Consider the following 21,835-nt stretch of genomic DNA (forward strand, 5'->3'; position numbering starts at 1 on the left):
TTAGTTATATTACTTGCGTTACTTTATATCACTCTTTTCGGAATTTATTCGAGAAAAAAATAAAAAATGTATAATATATTTTAATCATAACTATGAATATCCAGCTCGGTCTAAGCAAGATTTCCCAAAAATGTCTTTTGGAGCGGTCGCGACTTGTTCAAACTCCATGTTTCAGGGCCTTACCAACATCCCACATACTAATAATGTACCTTTTTGGAAAGATTAGGACATAAAGAAAAGTTGCCAATGATTTTCAGTCAAAAAACTGTGTCGTTCGGTTCAAATATGGTAAAATTTCTTTTTTTTTTAACGGCAAAACATTGTCTCACTGAAGCATGCTGGGACTTAACATTTGCATAAGCCTCCACTCTTGCTTTATGACACGTTTTTAGAAACGTGGGCGGTACATGAAAGTCACAGGAAGAGGATACTTGAGACAGAGAAAGAAAGAAAAAACTCTTTTTTCAGGTACTTAACAGTTACTTTTTTTTCTCACAATGGTTACAGTATTGTAGCAAATTAAATGATGTTAATAAACGTTGTGGTTGCGGAGATAATAATCAGTTCACGTTTTTTTTTTAAGATATATTTTTTTACTTATACTTTTTTACTTATATATACTTTACAAATTCAATATTGTGAGGCAGAGATAATGTTTTAGCATGATTTTCCTTCAATTTTCTATAGAGCATTGAGAAATTAGAAAACACATGATCACATAAAGCATGGCTTGACTAACACAAGTCACTGACTGACAGAAAGTGCAGTAAAGAATCTGATTTGTTGATTTCTCACACTTTAAGGACCTCAAAAACCAAGTCGGAATCTCGTTTACTGTTGATAAGGCCGCCTTATAAAAGCTTCTGAGTTGAAGAGCACATTATTCATTTGACCCTTCCATGGTTCAATAAAGTCAAACACCCAGTTACCTGGTAGTCCAGTATTTGTCTCCTCAAAGCTTCTACTTCCTTCTCTTTGGACTGTTGTCTGGCCTGGAGAGCGGACGCCTGCATCATGGCCACATCAGACACCTCCTGGAGTCTGCACACAATGACAAAGAAATAAACATTACAGTCTTTCAGAGTCTGCAGCGGCTTTACCGCCCAGCAGGAGGCACACTAGTTCGCTACTTGATATTTTGGGGTAAATTGTAAGTAATAAAGCACCATAAAAGGTTTATTTATACTATAAACTAGTTGTGTCATTTGGTTCATTTAAAGAGTATAAATGTGATATTTTAGCCGATCCTAAAAATGGTGTTGTGGTCTTGGATTTGCATAAATTGTGTAAGAATGGAACGTGGATCCATCGAGGACACTTGTATTTCTATGAGATGATGTTCGTCCTCTTAGTAGACGATTTATTGTAATGACATTATTTTATAAAGAAGTTGAAAACTTGACACAGTGCTGAGCGGCTTCTCAAATTAATATTCAGGTTCAGATGATGTACACGTCTTCTTTGTGGCATAGAAGTTGACCTTTGACCTCCTTTGAGAAGTATATCTAACAAACTGTGATCAGACAGATTACACGGTTGGGTTTATACTGTACATGCAATGTATTTACGAAGTCATTCGAGGATTTTATGATGGGAGCCTCAAGGCCGGCACTCGTTGCCAAACTTACTTGGACACCTCCCAGCGGAGTTGGGCCTCGACCTTCTCCAGCTCCGTGACCTTCGCCCTGTCGGCGTCGCTCACCGCTTTGCTGACGCCGTCCGCCAGCGCGTCCCTCAGCTCGCGCTCCACCCGCTGGGCCTCCGCGTTCATCCTGGTCAGCTGGAGGAAAACAGATGGATCATAGCTTGATATGAGTTCCCCCCCCCCTAAAAAACACATTTATAAACTTTTTATGTTCGTCAGATTACATATTTGTTTACATACATACATGCATTTTACCCAACTTTAGTACTTAAGGAGCAGGATGCTGCTGTGAAGCACTGGGAGCAACTGGGGGTTCAGTGTCTTGCTCAAGGACACGTCACGGACACGTGAAGGACACTTCACGGACACTTCACGGACACTTCACGGACCTTGTGGCTTCAGGACAACCGCTCTATACGGCCACTTTATTGCAGGCTCAGACGCTCAACAATGGAAAATTATTTGTGGCAACGAAATACAGGTTTTTTGGGACTGTAATGGAAAATCCCGTCGCAGGACCGATTAAGTGAAATTGGACATTTTCCCACGGCACACCTGACGCTCTCTCACGGCACACTGCTGGTTTAAAATCCCAGGCGTAGAGCAGCAGGCGTAGAGCAGCAGGCATACCTCTGCGAACTTGGCCTCCAGCTCCGCGTTGCGCTCCTCCAGCTGCCTCAGGGAGCTCCTGGTGTGCTCGTACATCTTGTGGGCGTGCTCCGCCCGCTGCCGCTCATTCAGCTCCTTCATCTCCAGGGTGGTGATGCGCCGGGCGGCCGACACCATCTCTGTGTTGGCCAGCGCCTTGTCCGCCTTCCCCATGTTGTTCTCCCCAGCTGGTATTAAAGGAAAGGAACACAAACATAGAAAATTATGTGATTCAACTCTCAAGTTCAATTACAGTTCATCTTTTTTTTTTTTTTTTTGCATCAAAGCTGTAAAGATCATATCAAACTAAAATGGTTCGAGTGGTCTTTTTGATATTGCAGATCTTCGATAGATAGATAGATGTATACAAGATAGATAGATATATACTTTATTAATCCCCAAGGGGAACGGTCTCATTCGTCATGATGATTTGTTTTTGTTCAATAACTTTCCTTATTATTCAGACAGGCATGGGATGGAACGGCTCAAACACAGCATAAATCACATGGAGCGTTCAAAATTAAGGAATTAATTAAATGTCTGTGATGCACCACTGAAGGTGTCCGGGGCTACGCAGTAAAATTAAAGTCCCATCAGGATGAAAGCCCACAATGCGATACACTTTCAGGACCAAATCCATGCAAATGTTACGTCGAACTTCAGCTTGTAGACCTTTAAATGTCCTTTTCTCGTGAACTGTGTTGATGTACCATCTGATTAGAACACGTTCCTTTGCACTACAGATGGTGTCTCTGAATAAATACAACTGAACTGCATACAATCAGCTCCGTCATTAGTTTACCAATGGCGTTGATGTTGGCCCACGCTTGCTCCAACGTATTCAGTTTCTCCTTCGTGATCTCCAGCTCTTTATTCGTGGCTGAGATTTGCTCCCGAAAAGACTCGTTCTCCCTCTGAGAGACAGGGGGAAAGATTTGAAATAACGGCAAACAGCCAGCAAATATACTAAAAGGTGCGTTGCTGTGTTTCCGTACCTCCAGGTGTTGAAGGTTGCTGGTTCTCTGCGTCAGGCGGCCGTCCCTCTGCAGCGCGTCTCTGTATTTGACCGTGAGCTCAGTGTACTGTTTGTTCGCCCTCTCCAGGTCCGAGGAGGGAACGCTGTCGTCCAAGGCCTTCTGCAGCGCCGCTATCTTATACGCAGACATTTCCTGAGACAGACACAGACCATTCAACTTTTCTTACAAATGACGTGAGGAAATGACAATATTTGCTTCAATAGCCACAGAGATGTTCAGGGGACCACGATATGCATTGAATTTTGGCCGGAATCCACAACAAGTCATTTCAAATAATTTCTGCTCAGGTTTTTGGAGGCCTTTTTACGGTAGTAAGAAAATCAAAAACGGGGGAATCTATGGAGATGGGCTTTATGTTGACGACAGCCTCAAATAAGCCGGTGAAGGAGCTGCAGCTTTTGGCCGTTCCACGCTGGCTTTGTTTCTCGGAGGCTTGTTTAGAACATCATAGGTGGCAGTGCGCTTTATCCTCTTGTGGCCGGAATGAGTATTACAACAATAAACACTTTGATCCCGACCCAAAAATAAATGAACCATGACAAAACCTTTTGTTTGGGTCATCCTTTTCACAGATTTAATTTAATTTTAAATTTAAAGATTATCCTGGAAAAACCTTTTCCTCACTTTTCAGATCCAGTGTTTCCCCTATCGTTATAATAGGGGGGCATTGATTGCAATGTTCTTCATTCTATTATTTATACAAGCACAGATGGAGTCACTAGAAGTACTGTGAAGTATTACTTTGTAGTACTGTGAGGTACCACCATGTAGCATGTCCGTCTGTGTCCCCCCCCTGAAGCTAGGGGAAACACTGAGCTCCGACGTAGAAAAGGGACTACTTCCTTACTTTTCTTCTCATGCAATATTTGGGCCTTTTCGTCCCTCTACCTTGTCTCTCTGCAGGGCGCCCGTCCTCTGGGTGACGGCGGCCTGCATGAGGCTGCTCTCGTCCCTCAGCTTGCCGTTCTCCTTGCGGAGGTGCTGCTCTCGCTCCAGCAGCGTGACGTAGCGCCGCGTCAGCCTCGCCTCGTTCACCTTCAGCACCGTCGACCTGCGCGACGCCTCGCTCAGCAGCCTCTGGGCTTCCTCCGGGTCCTTCTGCAGGGTGTCCAGCAGCTCCTTGTGGGGCGAGACGGAGAAGTTGCTCTCATAAAATGCATTCATCTTTGGGGATACCCAGGAGTACAGTCTTTTCTTCATACAAACTAAAACTAAACACTGTGCAGGCTCCAAAGGTTACAACCCATGTCCTTCTCTCAAGGGTCTCACACACTATTGTAAACTAGAAGACAGAGTTGAGTGGTCTGCCCGCCTTTATGAGTGTTTCCACGTTTATTAAGCAAGAGGGGGAAGTCGGAGAGACACACAGAAACGGGGACAGAAGAGGGTTTTAGTGACGTTTACGCTCGTACAGTTAGCTCTATATCGTAGCTCTGAACATGAAACTATCCTAAAGCATTAGAGTGTGTGTGTGTAAATGAGAGGCACATTGTGAATTGCTTTGAACCCTATAAACCTTTATTCGGCGGACTCACGTTGAACTCTTGGATTTTAACAGCGTCCACCTGCTGTTGCTCTTCCAGCTTGATCTTCAACTCTGTAAATGTCTCCTTCTCCTTTTGCCACGCCGCCTTCTCACTGGGAGAAAACACAATAAAACAAAAAACCTCTCATTTTGCACTTAAGACTACGAACCGGCTGTGTAGGAGGTCCTCCCTCTGGTGAAACCAAGGTACCTGAGGTATTCCTTATAGAGGAGTCCCTGTTGGTGGCTGACAACAGAAAACTTCTGCTTGTAGTCCTCCAGTGTTCCTACGAGTTTATCGCGTTTTGCCTCCTGGTTTTTGAGCTCCTAATTAATAAAAGCAATGAAAAAATGTTTCATTCATAGTTGAGACGTGTTTTGTGGATTCACAGCTTTTCTGAAGCAGACAGTTGAACTGACCTGAAGAAGTCGGACGGCATACTCGTTCAGGGAGCTGATGACCTCAGCGCTGCCGGGGCTCAGATCCTCGGGGAGAGTCGGAGGTCGGAGGACGACTCCCTGGCCGCCTGACCTCCTTAACAACTCCAATTCACCTTCCAGTTGGCTCACCTGACAAGCGCAGATAAAGAAAATCAAAAGCAGAGCAGTTAAACCTTTCAGCGCCACGAGAGGAAACTAAAACTGAATTTGTGGATCAAAATACATCCTGAGTGAAATATCAGAGGCTGAAATCAATCCTAACCGCCAAGCACAAGTCCGTGTTTCTCATGCATGAACAAAAAGGGCATTTTAGGGAGATTACATCAGCGGATGTCATTCCGGAAAAGATAACGTGAAACACCACAGACAGAAAGAGAATAAACAGATTAAAAGAGAGCTTGAGGAACCGGATACCGGACGAGCAAACAAAGTCAAAGAGTCCAAACGGGAAACACGAAAGAATGAAGTGGTGGCGCAGAAGACGAGCGATGATGAACACCTTGAGGAAAAAATTGGTCTATTTTCATGCAAAAGTTGCGACACCCACACAGCTTTGAATTGCTGTTGGCCTTGAATAACAAGAGTTTTATAACTGCTCGACTTTGACAAATCATATTTGAATGTTTATCAAACATGACATGGTGGACAATACTGCTGTTTCCCTGCCAAAGGAAAGGGGGATTTGATCAAAACATATATATATATATATATATATATATATATATATATATATATATATATATATATATATATATATATATATATATATATATATATATATATATATATATATATATATATATATATATATATATATGTTTTGATCAAATCCCCCTTGTGACAAACAACCGTCTGTCATCGGCCCACAGCGTTGTGTCTTTGATCTTGTCATAATAAAAAATATATATATATATATATAAATATATATATAAGTGACAAACAACCGTCTGTCATCGGCCCACAGCGTTGTGTCTTTGATCTTGTCATAATAAAAAAAATATATATATATATATATATATATATATATATATATATATATATATACATATATATATATATAAGTGACAAACAACCGTCTGTCATCGGCCCACAGCGTTGTGTCTTTGATCTTGTCATAATAAAAAATATATATATATATATATATATATATATATATATATATATATATATATATATATATATATATATATATATATATATATATTTGTACCTGTTCTTTGGCTCTGGCAAGCTGACTGAAACTGGAGGTTGCTTCCTCTCGGGCCGACTTCAGCTCCAGCCTCAGCTCTTCGTTCCTCCCCACCAGCTGATGCATTTGGGCCGCGAGGTGCGACTCGGCCCGACCGCTGGTGCTGCCGACATCCACGGCCTGAGACATGGGGGATGAATAACTTGCACAATAGGTGAAATAGAAAAAAGATCGTCCATCACTTTTACCACTTGTTGTACATGAAGAGACGTGTACTTTCCCACATTACATTCTCCGAGACGCACCAATAAACAGATTGGATTGCGTTGCAGCCCGTTTAGCAGCCACCACTCACTCAACCACTTTCAAAAACAGAGGTCCCCATTAGTCACTTATACACTAAATTAAACATGGGAAAATAGGATCCAGGTTAAAAAAATACCAAAGTTTCCTCCCTTCTTTTTCTTGGCTTGCACCTGGTACTTCGTTCTTCTGTCGGACGCTGATCCCACCGTCCAGACGTCAAAGCCAAGCGAACATCCTCTCCAGCTGTTTTCAGTTTGACTTACTCGGATCCTCTCAAACATTTGTTGTATATTAAGTTGCTATGTGACAAGTCGACTGACACAAGCCATTGTATGGAAGTACAGTGTGCCCATTGTCTGCTGCACATGTTTGAGGTTATGTTAGCTTTAGTGGGCTCACTATGGCTTTGCATGAGAGCGGACCAGAGCTGGTATTTATATCCCAAAAAAAATGATACATGTGCCTCTAGCAGATATAAATATTAACTATACACCTTCATACATATAGAAAATATGAGACAATCCATTTAGTTGACACAATTTTAACCCAAATGTCAAAGTAGAAGCATTATTAGCAGTCCGTTATATCGCAAATTATCCACGGCCATCTTGAACTCTTACCCTGTTAGACGATATTAGAATAACCCGATGTAAACTTAACCACTTTAAAAACTGAAAGAAATGTGCCTCGCTCTATAAAAAGTATAAATAATGTCTCTCGAGGCTAAAGTATAGTAGTTGTTATAGTAAGTTCAAAATGGAGGATGATGATTTATGTCTGATTTATGTCTGTCCTTGTCTGATTGTTCGTATAGTTGGTTCTTATGCTGTTATGTATTATTTTGTATTTATTTATTTGTTGTTGTTGTTTTTTGTTGTCTAGTTTGAGGTAATGCATATTAACTTAAAATCAAATGATTGAAAGAAAATACAGTTCTGAACAGAAAAAACCTGCAAAAACTGATTTTATAAATGAAGCCAGCAGTCACATTAAATACGATGTATTTCATCATTTCAGGAAAATAAGCTGCTGTACCAATAACTACTATTATATTTAAATGAGAAAACACCTTCTCTCTTTGGTTACCTCAGTCTGGACACTAAAGTGTCAGAGACTTAAGTTAAACGGATCCCTCTTTGAACTGTAAGATAGTAAACCAGTTACTATTCATGGCAAAAGAATATCCTCACTCACATGAGCCAGCCTCTCCAGCCCGGGGATGTTGATGGCAGGCGGCTCCTGATTGGCCCTCATGGCTTGAAGGACATCCTTCAGCGCGCCCTCCAGGTCTCGCTTCACTTTGGACAGCTCTTCCACTACGAGAGGGAACTCTGATGTGTTCAATACCCTTAAAAACTGCAATATTAATGCATATTCTGCTACTAAACTCAAACAAAGATGCCATGGTTCACTTTAAATGCAGCACCGTACTCACGCTTGACGTGGAACTGGGCCTTGTGGAGGTCCAGCTCTCTCTCCTTGTTGCTCAGCTCTTTTTCGAGGCGCTCGTTCTGCGACAGTAAAGTTCTCATTGTTAAGAAATACTTTCACAGTGAGATGAAGACGTGTCGTATGAACGCCGATCATGAATCGTTCATTGGTTCGGTTTGTTTTGCTTGACACAGTAATTCCTTTCAAGATTTATTTTTGTATTACTCAATTATTCCGCTCATCTGCAGTTGTAAATATCATTGTACCCGTCTCACATGAGCATAATATTACTAATGCAATACGTATTTGGATACATGGCATCTGATAACAAAAATCTAATTAAAAAACACACACACTTGCTCAATCAAAAAGTGATGAATGTATGAAGCAGAATGCGCTGGATAAATATGATCAAACAAAGCATATTGTTGGTGATGCAACAATAAACCAGCTGGAACAAGGAGTTAAGGCCATCAGGAAGCTTCTTTGAACCACTGGGCCTCGATTGAAGTTGACATGTCCTGAGCTTACTTTGAGTCGGACCTCTCCGTCTGTGTGAGCGCTGCTTCGTGTCAGCGTCCGCTGTCCGGTCCGGCCGTCGTGGTCGTCGTCCACGACGCTGGACTGCGGGATCCCTGTGAACGCAGCCGGTGTGCAACCCTAAATGAGACCTTTTTGTTTGAGCCATCTTTGGTTTTGAGGCACCTGCCTCGAGCGCTGATTCAGCACCTTGTCCACAAAACAACAGAGGTGTTGTTTGTCACTCGCTGTCAGCGGCTTTCACCCGGAAGGACTTGTTGCAGTTTTAAATCAATCACCATTGTGCTGCAGCAGTGATCAAAACAAATTATGCTGTGAGATCAAATTAAAAAGGTTGATATCTCAAAACATGTGTAACCTAGAACCGTGGACTCAGCGGAGGCCAGGTGTGCGTCTCGCTCTCCCTGAGATGGATAACAGAAAGCGGGGATGAAGTCATCCTGTCACGAACCGGCCAACGGAACCGCCCTGAAGTGAACATTTTACCTCACTGATGCTGTACACACCTAACTATTATTATTATTATTATTATTATTATGAACCCAGACACCATGGAGGTTGATGTTCCCACGTATGTGGAGTTTACACAACAAGTACAAAGCAGAACTAGCGGTTATTTCCATGCTGGATGAAGGAAACGGTGTCTGTTTTTACGGAGATAAGCCAGACAAGAGTCTGTGAAATTTAGACGTTTTTGGGACTTCCACAACAAGTATAACGCAGAAATAATGGTTATTTCTTCCATGGTCGATAGCGGAAATGAAAGCCCTTTTCATGGAGAGAAGCAACGGAGATAAGCCACGCCCCCTTTGATGCGTCGCAAATATTCGCGCCGCGTTTGTCGTGAACGCACTTTTATTGTCCAGCGAATAAACAGACTCGGTAAATATGAACGCAGCATACGGGCTGCCATTGGCAAATTAAATACTAATTCTGTGGCAACCACTTTTTAACAAATACAAAATAATAATTAACACCATAATTGGTGTTATTTAATCCAACGCTTCACCTCTTTCCTTCACCATGCGTCTGACGTGTTTCTTCAGCTCCAGTCGCTCTTCTTCAAGTCGTTCGATCTAGAAATGAAATCAGTCGGAGGTGAGAGGTGCTCAGAACACACGGAGCGGCGGTTCAAACCCTCGCCGTCACACGTCTTTACCTCTTTGGTGAGGACTTGGTTCTCCGCTTTGTACTGCCGCTGTCTGAGATCTTTTGCCCGCCTGAACGCTGTGAGATCCACTTCCTGCTTTGGTCCCAGGCCTTGAGAGTCATGGAAAAAGTCAAACAATGTGTTGTACTTATTCCCCAGCTGCGGGCCACTCGGTCTCTAAATAGACCGAGAGAAGGGAACAGAAATTACAAGACGGGAAACAAACCTAGTTTTTCTCGAAAATCCTCGTTTTCGTCCATGAGGTCGTTGATTCTCATCTCAAGCTGGTTGATCTCTTTGGTCAAGGCCTCTGCCTCAAGATCTCTCACTTTAATTTGGTTTTTACACTCTTTGATCTCTGCGATGGCAGCTTCCAGACCATAAGTGCCCTGTGGTACAGAGGCAGAGCTGCGATTACCAAACCATCAAACAGCGAGTATTGTTCCCGGGATTAGACAAGGGCGAAGACAAACACTTAGCTTGTGGACCCTAAAAAGCATGTTGATCACACCACAGTCACATCGTCATTTCCATGTCTTTAAAAAGAAACAACTGACAATGAATTAAACAAAAAAAACGTTTGCTTTGCTTCTGGCAATTTAAGTCTTAATTCATTCGATTTGAGTTTTTGTTTTAAATCCTTGAAGTAAGCCAAAAGTTTAAACATTAAAAGGAGAAAGAGCGGTTGTTCGCAGACTCACAGACTCGTACTGGCTCAAGCGGTTTGAGGCCTCAATGAGCGCTTTGTCTTTTTCTTCAGCGTGAGCTTCTGCAAGCTTTACCACACGCGCCGCTTCCACTGCTTTCGTGTCCGCGGCCTCCAGCTTGGACTTCAGCTCCTCCACTTTCCTCTGCTGCACGGACGACGGGAGGCCTAGAACCAGGAATGGAAGTTAGTTTATTTATTCATTTTGCAGGGACAATGCACACCGATCAACAGTACAACTGGAAGTTAGCCAGAGTCAGGGTTCATACACATTCTGACCAATGGATTACATGACTTTAAACCAAATGTCCATGACTTTAAACCAAATGTCATGACAAACATTTAGTGAAATCTGGGTGTAAACAGTAAAAAGTGTATATTTTGAGTCTTTCTTTTAAAAGCATATTCATTATTTCAAACTCAGCGTAAATGAACGACATGAACACATGAATATAACACATTTACATGACTTTTACTACACTTTTGGGATTTTATTTTTTTCAATGACTTTTCCAGGCCTGGAAATAACCATTTTAAAACTCCATGATTTTTCCAGGTTCTCCATGACCGTAAGAACCCTGCAGAGTTAGCCAGGGAGGCTAATTTTCATCTGCAGGGAGCCTAAAATTACAAACATCATTTATGAAAAGACAGTTGCAATCACTCATGAGCAAAAGGTCATGCTTTATTTATTAAACGGCTGAGATTGAACTGATATGCGAGATGAGTAAAGACAAACTTGGCATTTAGGAGTGATATTACTGCAACCTTGGACCCATTGCCAAAACTAAACTTTTTTTTGGCAACCCACAAAAGGAAAGCTGAATATTTCCTTCCCTCAGCCGGGGTGCGGATCTTGTGATTAAAGATCCACCTCGAGCAACTCCCGAGGAAACGCTTGTCTCTTCAGCTTCTGAACGCTCTGCGACCCTAATTAGCGGCGCGAGACCGGACCGGAAACACAAGTCATCGCTTTCACGTCACAATCTTTTGATCCATCGTTTATGAAAGAAAACCGATTCCTGCCGCTTTAAAATGGCCTCGTTCACGCAGACGGGGGACGAGTGATGGTGGACAGACTTTACCTCAGGTGACCTGGCAATGCATGTACCTTTTGAACTATTTGTCCAATTAATTGATTCCAGTCTAAAATATGTAAAGCGACGCCAATGAAAACGTGTTCTGAGAGATGTCTGGTTCTTCTCCCCCGGATCCCCACCTCTCTAGTCATTTATTGAATATGCAGCATGTCGATAGAGACACACTCCGGTTATTTTCTTAGATATAAATCAGCACACTCCAAGTCTATTATAAGTTATCAAAACCAATGCAGTGTTTTTGCCTGACATTTGAACAGTCCTTCATTGTATTAAGAAAAGAAGGCCAGCATTCAAGCTGTTTTTCTTTTACAAAGAATAATATAACAACACCTCCCTCATCTTTTTGGTCTCTCTCTCCCTCTCTCTCTCTCTCCCTCTCTCTCCCTCTCTCTCCCTCTCTCCCTCTCCCTCTCTCCCTCTCTCCCCCTCTCTCTCTCCCTCTCTGGACTTCCTGTCACTCAAACAGCGGCGCTGCTGCACAGCTGTTAACTCAGCATGAATCAAACTGGCTGCTGCTGCTCTCGTAGCGCTGGAAGCGGCCGATGTTACGGCTCAACAGGCGGCCGTGTTAACTGGTGACTTCCGGCCGGAAGTCACCAGTTAACACGGCCGCCTGTTGAGCCGTAACACCGTCATCCCGACGCAGTTCCTGGAGAAGTAATATTATGAACCCAGACACGACGGCGTTTGATGCTCCGACCTCTTTGGGATTTCCACAACAAGTATAACCCAGAAATAGTAGTTATTTTCATGTTGGAGGCAGAAATGAAAACTCTTTGCACGGCGATAAACTACAGAGATAAGCCCCGCCCCCTCTCTGGCGCGTCCAGCTTAAATGACGTGACTATGCAGACTGTAACACAAGCAGTTCAGTTTGTCAGGTGCAACATTTATGAAAGTTGTGAGATGAACATTGTGAGATGAACAGACTGAAAATGATACAATACAATATGTTGAAAAGGTTTTCCTTTGGAGACAATTTGCGGTGAAAAAAAAAATAAAAAATCGTAATACTCAATATATCGCAGAATCGTGATAGTATTATAGTATAGTAGTATCGAATCGGGACCCAAGTATCGTGATAAAATCGAATCGTGGGACCTCTGGTGATTCCCACCCCTAGTGACAACTGGCGTGAAAAACGAGGGATCGGAACGGCCCGGATACTGATCTTGGAGATCAGATCGGGACGTCCCTGGACAGAACATTCTGCGGCCTTAAGTTCATCACAGCCGTCTTTGTTGCACACATTGCCAGTTCTCTTTAAACAGCGAAACAACCCACCTTTGTCTTTCTTCGTGGTCGTCTTCAGCTCCTCGATGAGCAGGGTGTGCTTCTCCATCTCCCCCGTGTACTGCTCCACCTGCTCGCTCAGTATCTTGATCTGATTGTCTCTCTCCTGGACGGCCTTCAAGACATTCACCAGCAATTTAGAATTAGGAGAATTTATGTGAAAGGCCGAGCCGAGCTTTAGCACCCTGAATCATCTGCACTTTCAACATTAAGGACATTTATGAAATGAAAAACAACAAAAAAAAGGTGGTGAGGGTGATAGGATCAGCACAGATGGAACTTACACTGCAGAGCTCAAATATGACCTGGGCCCGAGCAGCGAGAGAGAGATGGAAGGGAGGACAGGTTGATAAAGCATGTCAAGGCAACGAGAGAACGTAGAAGGCGGGAAAGACACAACAGATAGGTGGAAAAACATAAAATGTCAATCAGCTCCGGGTCAGGAACCCCCTACCCATCTCCAAAGGGCATAAAAACAACGATGTTCCACGTCAAAATAAGGATTTTCGTCTTCGTATGTGGGCTCTGATAAGTTCAAAGCCTTTTATGACCCACATATGATACTGTTTTATCAGATTTGTTTTCGTGGGGTAAGGTGCTCCAAAGACTATGATCAAAAAGGGGATTAATATCTCCCGTGTTGTGGGACAGACCTGCTGCAAGGCGATAATGTTGCTTTTGTCCAAGTCCAGCTGGGCCGAGCGCAGCTTCCCCCGCTGGTCGCGGATCATCTGCTGGTACACCAAAATGTCATCGTCCTTCCCGGAGAGCGCTCTCTGTGTGAGGAGGAAGAGATCATGTGAATCATCACAGTGGAAAGGGCCATGATGGGCTTTTAGAAATGTTCCGACTCAATGAGCACGATGATGTGCACATATAAATCTGTAAATCATAGCTTGTTGTGGAAAAAAGCCCAAAACTGCTGTATTTGGATGTATTGAACACCGAAAGTAATATACAAGTGAAATATATGGTTGAAATATATGAATGTTCTCTGTTCTAAACCCTCTCTAACTTTGTTCTGCTTCACTTTATCAAAGTCAACCTTTGCAGAGAGAATGTTCACATATTGAGTTATGATTTGGGTTAGAGAATGTTCACATATTGTGTTATGATTTGGGTTAGAGAATGTTCACATATTGAGCTATGATTTGGGTTAGAGAATGTTCACATATTGTGCTATGATTTGGGTTAGAGAATGTTCACATATTGTGTTATGATTTGGGTTAGAGAATGTTCACATATTGTGTTATGATTTGGGTTAGAGAATGTTCACATATTGAGTATGATTTGGGTTAGAGAATGTTCACATATTGAGCTATGATTTGGGTTAGAGAATGTTCACATATTGAGTATGATTTGGGTTAGAGTTGGACCTTACAGCTGCATCATTTCAAAGAAATAATCATCCTGAAAGTGATTATTTTTATAGGTGGACCTGAAGCCTTTTCATTTTCTTCTGTGTGTCATCTTCATTTACTCTTAACCAGTAACACACACACACACACATATATATATATATATATATATATATGTGTGTGTTATATTTTATTATAACACCAACATTATCCAAATAGCACTAGTGGTTGCAGAGATACACCCTTTTTAGTTTGGGGATGACATTTTCGGGCAGAGGCCTAAAAATAGGTGTGTTTTGATAACGATAAGAACTGTGAAGCAATGGCAAATTAGCCCAGTACAAAAAAAAAGAGTAGTTTCCCCGTGTGATGTTTGCCTGGGTGTTGCAGAGAAGCGGAGCAGAGGTGGGATGTAAACGTCTCAAACTATCTGCTGGACGTTGAACTGATTTTGTATTTCCGTGACACTCAGGCTCTTCTCTTCACACTCGCTGTATTTAACGTTTTCAGACTGGTTGACACTACAATACTTGATAATGCAGAAGTTATCGCAGCCTTGAGGGATGTCTTCAATTAATCAGTGGCATTCGGGACAGAAAACCTCACACAATATTTCCCCGGCCTTCAGAAAGTAGCTCCGCCCCCTTCAGTACTGTCCTGCGGTCAAAAGGTTGAAAGGCTTAAAATTCTTCTCTCGTCCTTTATTGCGCGTATCTCTCTAAGTGCGCCTGGCTTTAAAGATAAAGAACCGACGAGTGGTGCCTCGCTGAGAGTTGGAGACATTTGATGAACGCTCACCTTCCACTCCTCCACTTTGGCGTTGACTGCTGCCATAATTGTGTCATCCTCTTCAGTCACGCTATGAAACTTATCCGTTAGCTCCCTGACCTGCACGGCAAAAACACACAACTCGGGCAGTGAAACCACAAACGTCAGGTATACAAATATACATCACACACACACACACACATATATGGGTGGGAGAGGAACACAGAGAAGAAGCAGTTCATTGAGGCGGTTCTTTACTTGCAGCTTAGCGTGATCCCTCTCTTTCCGGAGCTGATCCATGATGGCGTCCGTCTGCTGCACGACGATCTTCATCTTGTTGTACTCGTCCGTCATCTTCTCCATCTCCCTCACCGACTCCTCCAGGCTTTTCTGCATCTGCTCGTTCTGCGTCTTCAGGTGTGCGTTCTCATCCTCGGTTCGCTAATAAGACACCAAAAATAATTTTTCCTTCACATGTTCAGGTCCGCAGTGCAAAATGCAGTTCATAAAAACAGATGAAAACATATGAATAAGTAGCAACAGGGTTCATACACATGTTGACCAATGGGTTTCATGACTTCTCCATGACTTTAACCCAAATGTCCATGACAAACATTTAGTGAAATCTGGGTGTAAACAGTAAAAAGTGAGTAAATGTAGTATTTAAACTAACAATGAGAACACAAAGCATACAGTAAACCTTAAATGACACAAATGAATGAGACAATATTTTGATTAAAAGAATAAACATTTATATAGATGCCTGTATGTATGCCTGCTTATATTTTGAGTCTTTCTTTTAAAAGCGTATTCATTATTTCAACACGTTTACATGACTTTTACAAAACATTTGGGGCATGACATGACTTTTCCAGGTTTTCCATGACCGTAAAAACCCTGTACTAGAAAGGTACATTATTATTTGACCCCAACGCTGATCTTTTAATAATAATAATAATAATAATAATAATAAATAGCGGTCTGTTGCCTCATCCAGCACACGGCAGAGCAGACTAATCGATGTCCGGGTACCTGAAGGTCCTCCAGGCACTGGTAGAGCTGCCGGTTGGCCGAGGTGAGCTTCATCTGGGTCTCGGCGTTCTCGTCTCTGGACGGGAGCGGCTCCTGCTGGTCCAGCTCCCCGCGGTAGAAGTCCACATCCTGCTGCAGCTGCTCGTTCTGTGGTGGTGCAGCGGGGACAGGATCAGTGTGGACCCGGTGCCCTGAGGCCACACACTCATCTGCATGTACGGTTAATGACGAACAACCGATTGGTCTTGTGCTTGGGTCTGAATCCGTTGGTTGGGGTGATAGATTATTCCATTAACAGAAAACTATGCAACAAGTTTGATAATCTAATACTTTTTTCAAGCAAGAAAACAACAACATCGGATTCCAGCTTGTGGAATAATTTTGTCTTTTATCTTAGTGCATTAAGTATATTTTTTTTTGACAAGCCATTTCTAAGACATGGCCTTGGGCTCTAGGGAACTTGTGATTGGCATGTTTTTTTCTTTTTCTGACATTTTTACAGGCCAATTAAATCAATTAAATCAAGAAAAATAAATTATATACATAAATAATGATGACATTGGAATAACTCACTTATGTCCAGTCTTTGGATTTCTTAGCATGACAATCTTTAACATTATTGAATCTATATTTTAAATATATTGAACATACTTTACTACGAGGAAATCTACCACTTCTCTTTATACTAGAACAGAGGGAAACTACACTATTTGTTAAGTTATCATACACATAAATACACGACATGCATTCTAACAACATCGCTACTGGCCTCCTTACGCTCTTACCTTTTGTGGAGTTCTACATTAAGCTTTCAAAACAGTATCATGACAATTCTGCAGCAGTAATACATGTGCAATAAATGACCAGAGGTTTTTTAAATGTGTCCTCCTGTACCTTTCTACAACTACAACACTGTCGGACTGACTTCAAATAGCTTGAACCTACTCTTGTTTCACAAACTATACGTCTTACCTTCTTCTTAAGCTTTTTTAGCTATGCCAATAAAAGGAGAGAGATTAAGAGAGACAAGATGAATTGTTGGAAAGCATCCATGATGGCAGAGCACACAAGCTTTAAATTAAGCATGGATACATGTTGGATTGAAAAAGTGATGAATCACTCTTTACAATATTCATGATGTAGCGCCAGCGGCCACATACCTCTCTCTTCAGCTTCTTGGCCTCACCCTCGGCCTCCTCTGCTCGGACAACCAACTAGGAAAAACAAAAAACGGAGAGAAATGCAGAAAACGCAGCGTGGGATTCAACCGCCACAGACATACGTTACATTTGCACATGGCAGTTGCTTTGCTCCTGTTTATTGTCCTGTGTACTGTAAAGGCCATGTCCACACTAATACCTTTTTTAACTGCACATCTTTTTCTACGTTTACACCGAGCGTCCGCACGCCGCCGCCGTTTGGAAGCGCTCCCGAGGACGGATACGCTTGAAAACGCCGGGGTCGCGTCCTGGCGTGGACGGGCGTAAACGGAGACGTTTGGAAACGATGATGCGTAGACTAGACGCCCGCGTTCGCTACTTGATTGGGTCTCAGCATTCACGACGCATCCTTCCCTGATTCGTCACGCCTCGATCACATGACTCTGAGCAACAGGGAAGAAATCTCTGGTCCCTCTTTTTCCGCCATTACCGTTTTTCTCTCTCCGCGGTATTTTTCTGCAACTAAACCAACAGCTGTGTGTCGAACATCTGTTTCCTGTTTATGCCGTCACGTGCAAACCCAGCGTACTTTTACAAAGATTCTGCGTGAACAAGACGTCAAAAACGATGCCGATACGCCGTCTGGTATCATCATTTTTGTTTTAAAACGGAGTTAGTGAGTGTGGACGTGGCCTCAATCAATGGAGCGTGACTAAGCAGACAATGGCTCAGAAGATTATTAAAGCAAAAAATATATAATGTATGTAACTGTAACTACATTTGACAAAAAAAAAAAATTCTTTGTTACAACAAATTATTCATGACTTGAGTATATTCATTAATTGACTACATGCAGTTCAATAAAACACACTTGCACCATCTTGTCCCATGAATAACTGAGGGGCAAAAACTATTCTTAAATAGTCTTATGTGTGCCGAGCTCACTGCCGAGACAAATGTGTAACCACTGAGCTGAGATGTGACTGAATACTGAATACTGAACCCGTGGTCCCGCGCTCCGCGTGGGAGTTACGGGTTACGTGCTCATACCTCCTCGTTGCTTTGCTTGTCCTTGCCCATTTCCCTCTTTAACTGGGTCAACTCTTTCTCCCTCTGCTCCAGCTGGGTCTCGAGCTGCCGAATCTCATCTCGCAGAAAACGGGTGTCTGGCCCTCTGCCGGTCTGCTGAGTCGTCTTGGACCGGAAACGAGACGAACAAACACCCAAACAACCCCCACCGAGAAAACCTCTTAGTCTGCCGTCAGCACCGCCATCTGTTCACAGCACTGATGTATGCACACGCTGTCATTTACCAAGTCCTAAAAACAGGATTCATTTGCTTTCAGTGTGCTAAAGTGCTGGGAGTGCCAACAAGTCTGATTACGTACAAACCTGGAAAAACAATGAAATAATAATAATCAAGTTGCACCTAATAATGCGCTGTGTGTGCATGTAAGGAATTAGCTGTAATCTTCTTAGGTCACCACAACCAATCCCCTTGTAGCCAGGGTCACGCTCTATGATTGGCTAAAGGATTTAGCACAGTTGCCGGAAGTAAAACACCGGATCTCCAGCTGGACGCACGTGTGTTTTGTTTTTGACACGCGGCGTGTAGAGTCTAGACAAATCCACAGAGAGACGGGGACCCGCTTTACCTTGAGCTCCCGCTCCAGCCTCGACACCTTGGTGAGGAGTTCATTTTCTACAAAGGGGCAGACGAGCAACGATGTAAACTCGGCTCTTGGAAAAGCAAAAAAAATGTAACACACGACACATTCTGAGTACCAAACTTGATCTCTGCGCTTACCGATTTTCCCGTGTTTCTCACCGGCTCGTTCGAGAATGACGGAGCCAAACGCAGCTTCTCTGTCTCTGATCTAACGGGCAGAGGAAAAGACAACGACGTCTAAAATGAGAAACCTAAATTGTTTTCATTGCGATACATCACATGCTCAGAGAATATAATCAATACACAGCAAAGCAATAATAAGAACTAAAGTCAGTAGTTATAAAGGAAATAGTATTTCTTATTGAAATACGTTATGCATACTAGTGGGGTTGTTGTTGTTAGATGTGTTAGATACCAGAATATAGCAATAACACAACTGAATACCTTCAACAGGGTCTGAAACAATTGGAGGACTTGAATAATGTTCTCTGGAGTTTTATCCTTCACCTCCCATTCTTCTGTCTTTATGGGTTGAAGTGGGGGAAAGAAAAGAGGTCAAATACAGTCATTTGAACTCATGATAATATTCCAAAACAGCACAAAAACATGGACCTAAAAGGTATAAATATATATTACAGCGACATGCAATTAAAGGACTCACTCAGGCCCAGATGACAGCACTCACTTTGGATGTGCATTGAGTTCAGGGTGGATTATTACAGATGTAATGTGCCATGTGAGATTAAGCAGGTTAACAGCTGTGACACCACTAACACTGATCTCAGATCAGCAGGACACTAGTCCTTCCTTCTGCAAGCAGCCACCAACTTGTAAACGTTCACTTAAACCAGAGGAGCGTTGCAACTGTAATACATATTAGATATGCAATGGATATTGGCGTTAAAAGTGTTGACAATTTACCAAAACAAGCATGCCGACGACCTCTTCCAGTTGGGTTTTGTCATATTCAAAGAGGCTCGCCGGGTCAATCCGGGTCACTTTATCCCACTCAAGAGCAGCGGGCATCTTGGCGCGTTTGTGAAGATGTTAGCTAAACTGAACTAAGTGGAAACTGCATTTGTGACGACGTCACGGGGGACGTTACGTTACGGGGGACGTTACGTTGAGCTAACGCTCGACACAAACCGCTAGCTGTATGTTAAGTGTGCGTGACGTAGGGTATTTAACGTCGCTCAATGACCCGGATGGAAAATATAAGGCTAACGGTTCATCCTGCGGTGTCCATGACGACGCGTTGCTTCGGCTGCTAGGTTACCGCTGACAACTCCAGCAGTCTTCTTCTTCTTCTTCTTCTTCTTCTTCTTCTTCGAAGTTTATTGGCGGATGGCAAGCAACTAACGCTAAATGGTGCATTATAGCCACCAACTGGTATGGAGAGTGGATCAGGAAGTAGTAGCTAGTACTACTTATATTATTTAAAATTAAAAAATATATAAAAATGCAACATTCAACAAAACAAACAAACTATACTAAATGAAACCTACAAAATAAATTAACAAAATAGCAGCAGTCACTTCGTTAGCGTTAGCTAGCTAATTAAGATAGTCCACAAGGAGATAGAGCGAGTAAAAACACGACTAGTCGACACTTAGTTAAACAAACTGTAGAGCAACGACGGAGCTAAGAGTCACAACAAAGCACTCATTACTCGCATTTTTAACAGTTTCGCATCAGTCACGTAAACAACGAGTCCGTCCCGGGCTGACATTTTAACTCGCGCGCTCACCTCTGAACCCGGAAGTGATAGTGATGACGCGTCGGGGCAACCGTTAGCATTTCACAAGTGGAGCACCTCTATCGGGATTCTGTGTAACGCTAGCTGTTAAAGCATTCAGAGTGTCTGATATCACCTCTGCAGTCACCGTTCGCCCTTTTTATAGACACGGTAGGTAGGAAATACAAATAAAAAAAGTCCTTCAACGCCATCTTATCCGTCTCAAAGACTGCTATCAACCTGGTTAGCGCTAGCTAGCTGCTTTATCGCTAGCTAAATGATATGCTGCAGCAGCCGGACAGAAATTGCTATTTTGGGTGCTGTTTTTCTACTTTTATATTACCGCGATAGCAACGTGGGTTTCATTCGTTTGACCCAATGCCTGCCCTTGGATAGCTATGTAAAAGAGGATAGTGTTAACTTGCATAATGTTCTTGATAGCTGTGACGGTCCACCCTCCACTGCTTTTGCTCCTCTTTTTTTTTGCAGCCAGCTGTTACTGTAAAGTCATCGGCATGTGGGCTGTAGTTATACTTGTCGGGTAATTCATCTGCCAGATTATACTCCAGCATTCGAAACTAGAATAAAACCACCCGAAATTAACTGTGGTTTTTATATTTAGCATCTTTCTGATGTCAATCATGTCTCATATGGCATTCTGGTGTTATTTAATCTCTGTAATGTGTCTTGTCTGTTGTGCACTGTGCCTATTGTTGACTGTATGACTCTATTGTTGTCTGTAGACGTTTTTAGTGACAAACGAGTTTCTCCATTGGGGATTAATAAAGCTGTCTATCCCTAAACCTAAACAGGCTGGCAGATTATAAGAGTGCTAAAAGTGAGGGTGTTACCACCACAGGGCTTAAACCACCATAACGGTGAGTATTGAGAATTGTGACAAGGAATCTACATAAGAGCAGTACAAAAAAACAAACATGGTCATTACTTGCTGTAACATGCTTCCTATATGAGGTTTCGTAATCTTGCCCGACCAAGCATTGTCTGTATGATTGAATGATTTAATTTGAGTCCAATCGATAACCAATCTACAAGTTCCCGCTGCATGCTCATTGTCTGCTCATTTGAATGTCTGTCAAACCCC

The 21,835-nt window shown here is 42.6% G+C and overlaps 1 protein-coding gene across 1 annotated transcript in view; it reads right to left on the reverse strand.

The window, feature by feature from the left end:
* cep290 (centrosomal protein 290) overlaps positions 1 to 19,987 on the reverse strand; it is a 37,151-nt gene extending 17,164 nt beyond the window's left edge. Inside the window, exons 1-30 of the mRNA XM_079223429.1 lie at positions 19,920 to 19,987; positions 19,443 to 19,520; positions 19,137 to 19,206; positions 18,985 to 19,031; positions 18,380 to 18,523; positions 17,330 to 17,383; positions 17,142 to 17,162; positions 16,170 to 16,316; positions 15,396 to 15,578; positions 15,168 to 15,257; positions 13,665 to 13,787; positions 13,296 to 13,316; positions 13,003 to 13,126; positions 10,614 to 10,786; positions 10,139 to 10,301; positions 9,922 to 10,022; positions 9,772 to 9,838; positions 8,754 to 8,857; positions 8,227 to 8,335; positions 7,986 to 8,107; positions 6,507 to 6,665; positions 5,276 to 5,425; positions 5,067 to 5,182; positions 4,866 to 4,968; positions 4,219 to 4,449; positions 3,289 to 3,462; positions 3,096 to 3,207; positions 2,276 to 2,481; positions 1,629 to 1,780; positions 930 to 1,041 (exon numbers count right to left, since the gene is read on the reverse strand). Coding sequence (XP_079079555.1) covers positions 930 to 1,041; positions 1,629 to 1,780; positions 2,276 to 2,481; positions 3,096 to 3,207; positions 3,289 to 3,462; positions 4,219 to 4,449; positions 4,866 to 4,968; positions 5,067 to 5,182; positions 5,276 to 5,425; positions 6,507 to 6,665; positions 7,986 to 8,107; positions 8,227 to 8,335; positions 8,754 to 8,857; positions 9,772 to 9,838; positions 9,922 to 10,022; positions 10,139 to 10,301; positions 10,614 to 10,786; positions 13,003 to 13,126; positions 13,296 to 13,316; positions 13,665 to 13,787; positions 15,168 to 15,257; positions 15,396 to 15,578; positions 16,170 to 16,316; positions 17,142 to 17,162; positions 17,330 to 17,383; positions 18,380 to 18,523; positions 18,985 to 19,031; positions 19,137 to 19,206; positions 19,443 to 19,520; positions 19,920 to 19,931 — 3,468 coding nt within the window. The 5' untranslated portion in view covers positions 19,932 to 19,987. The remainder of the gene's footprint in view (positions 1 to 929; positions 1,042 to 1,628; positions 1,781 to 2,275; positions 2,482 to 3,095; positions 3,208 to 3,288; positions 3,463 to 4,218; positions 4,450 to 4,865; positions 4,969 to 5,066; positions 5,183 to 5,275; positions 5,426 to 6,506; positions 6,666 to 7,985; positions 8,108 to 8,226; positions 8,336 to 8,753; positions 8,858 to 9,771; positions 9,839 to 9,921; positions 10,023 to 10,138; positions 10,302 to 10,613; positions 10,787 to 13,002; positions 13,127 to 13,295; positions 13,317 to 13,664; positions 13,788 to 15,167; positions 15,258 to 15,395; positions 15,579 to 16,169; positions 16,317 to 17,141; positions 17,163 to 17,329; positions 17,384 to 18,379; positions 18,524 to 18,984; positions 19,032 to 19,136; positions 19,207 to 19,442; positions 19,521 to 19,919) is intronic.
* Between the last annotated feature and the right edge of the window lie 1,848 nt (positions 19,988 to 21,835).

Source organism: Taurulus bubalis (genome assembly GCF_910589615.1).
Source record: "Taurulus bubalis genome assembly, chromosome: 9".
Lineage (NCBI taxonomy): Eukaryota > Metazoa > Chordata > Actinopteri > Perciformes > Cottidae > Taurulus > Taurulus bubalis.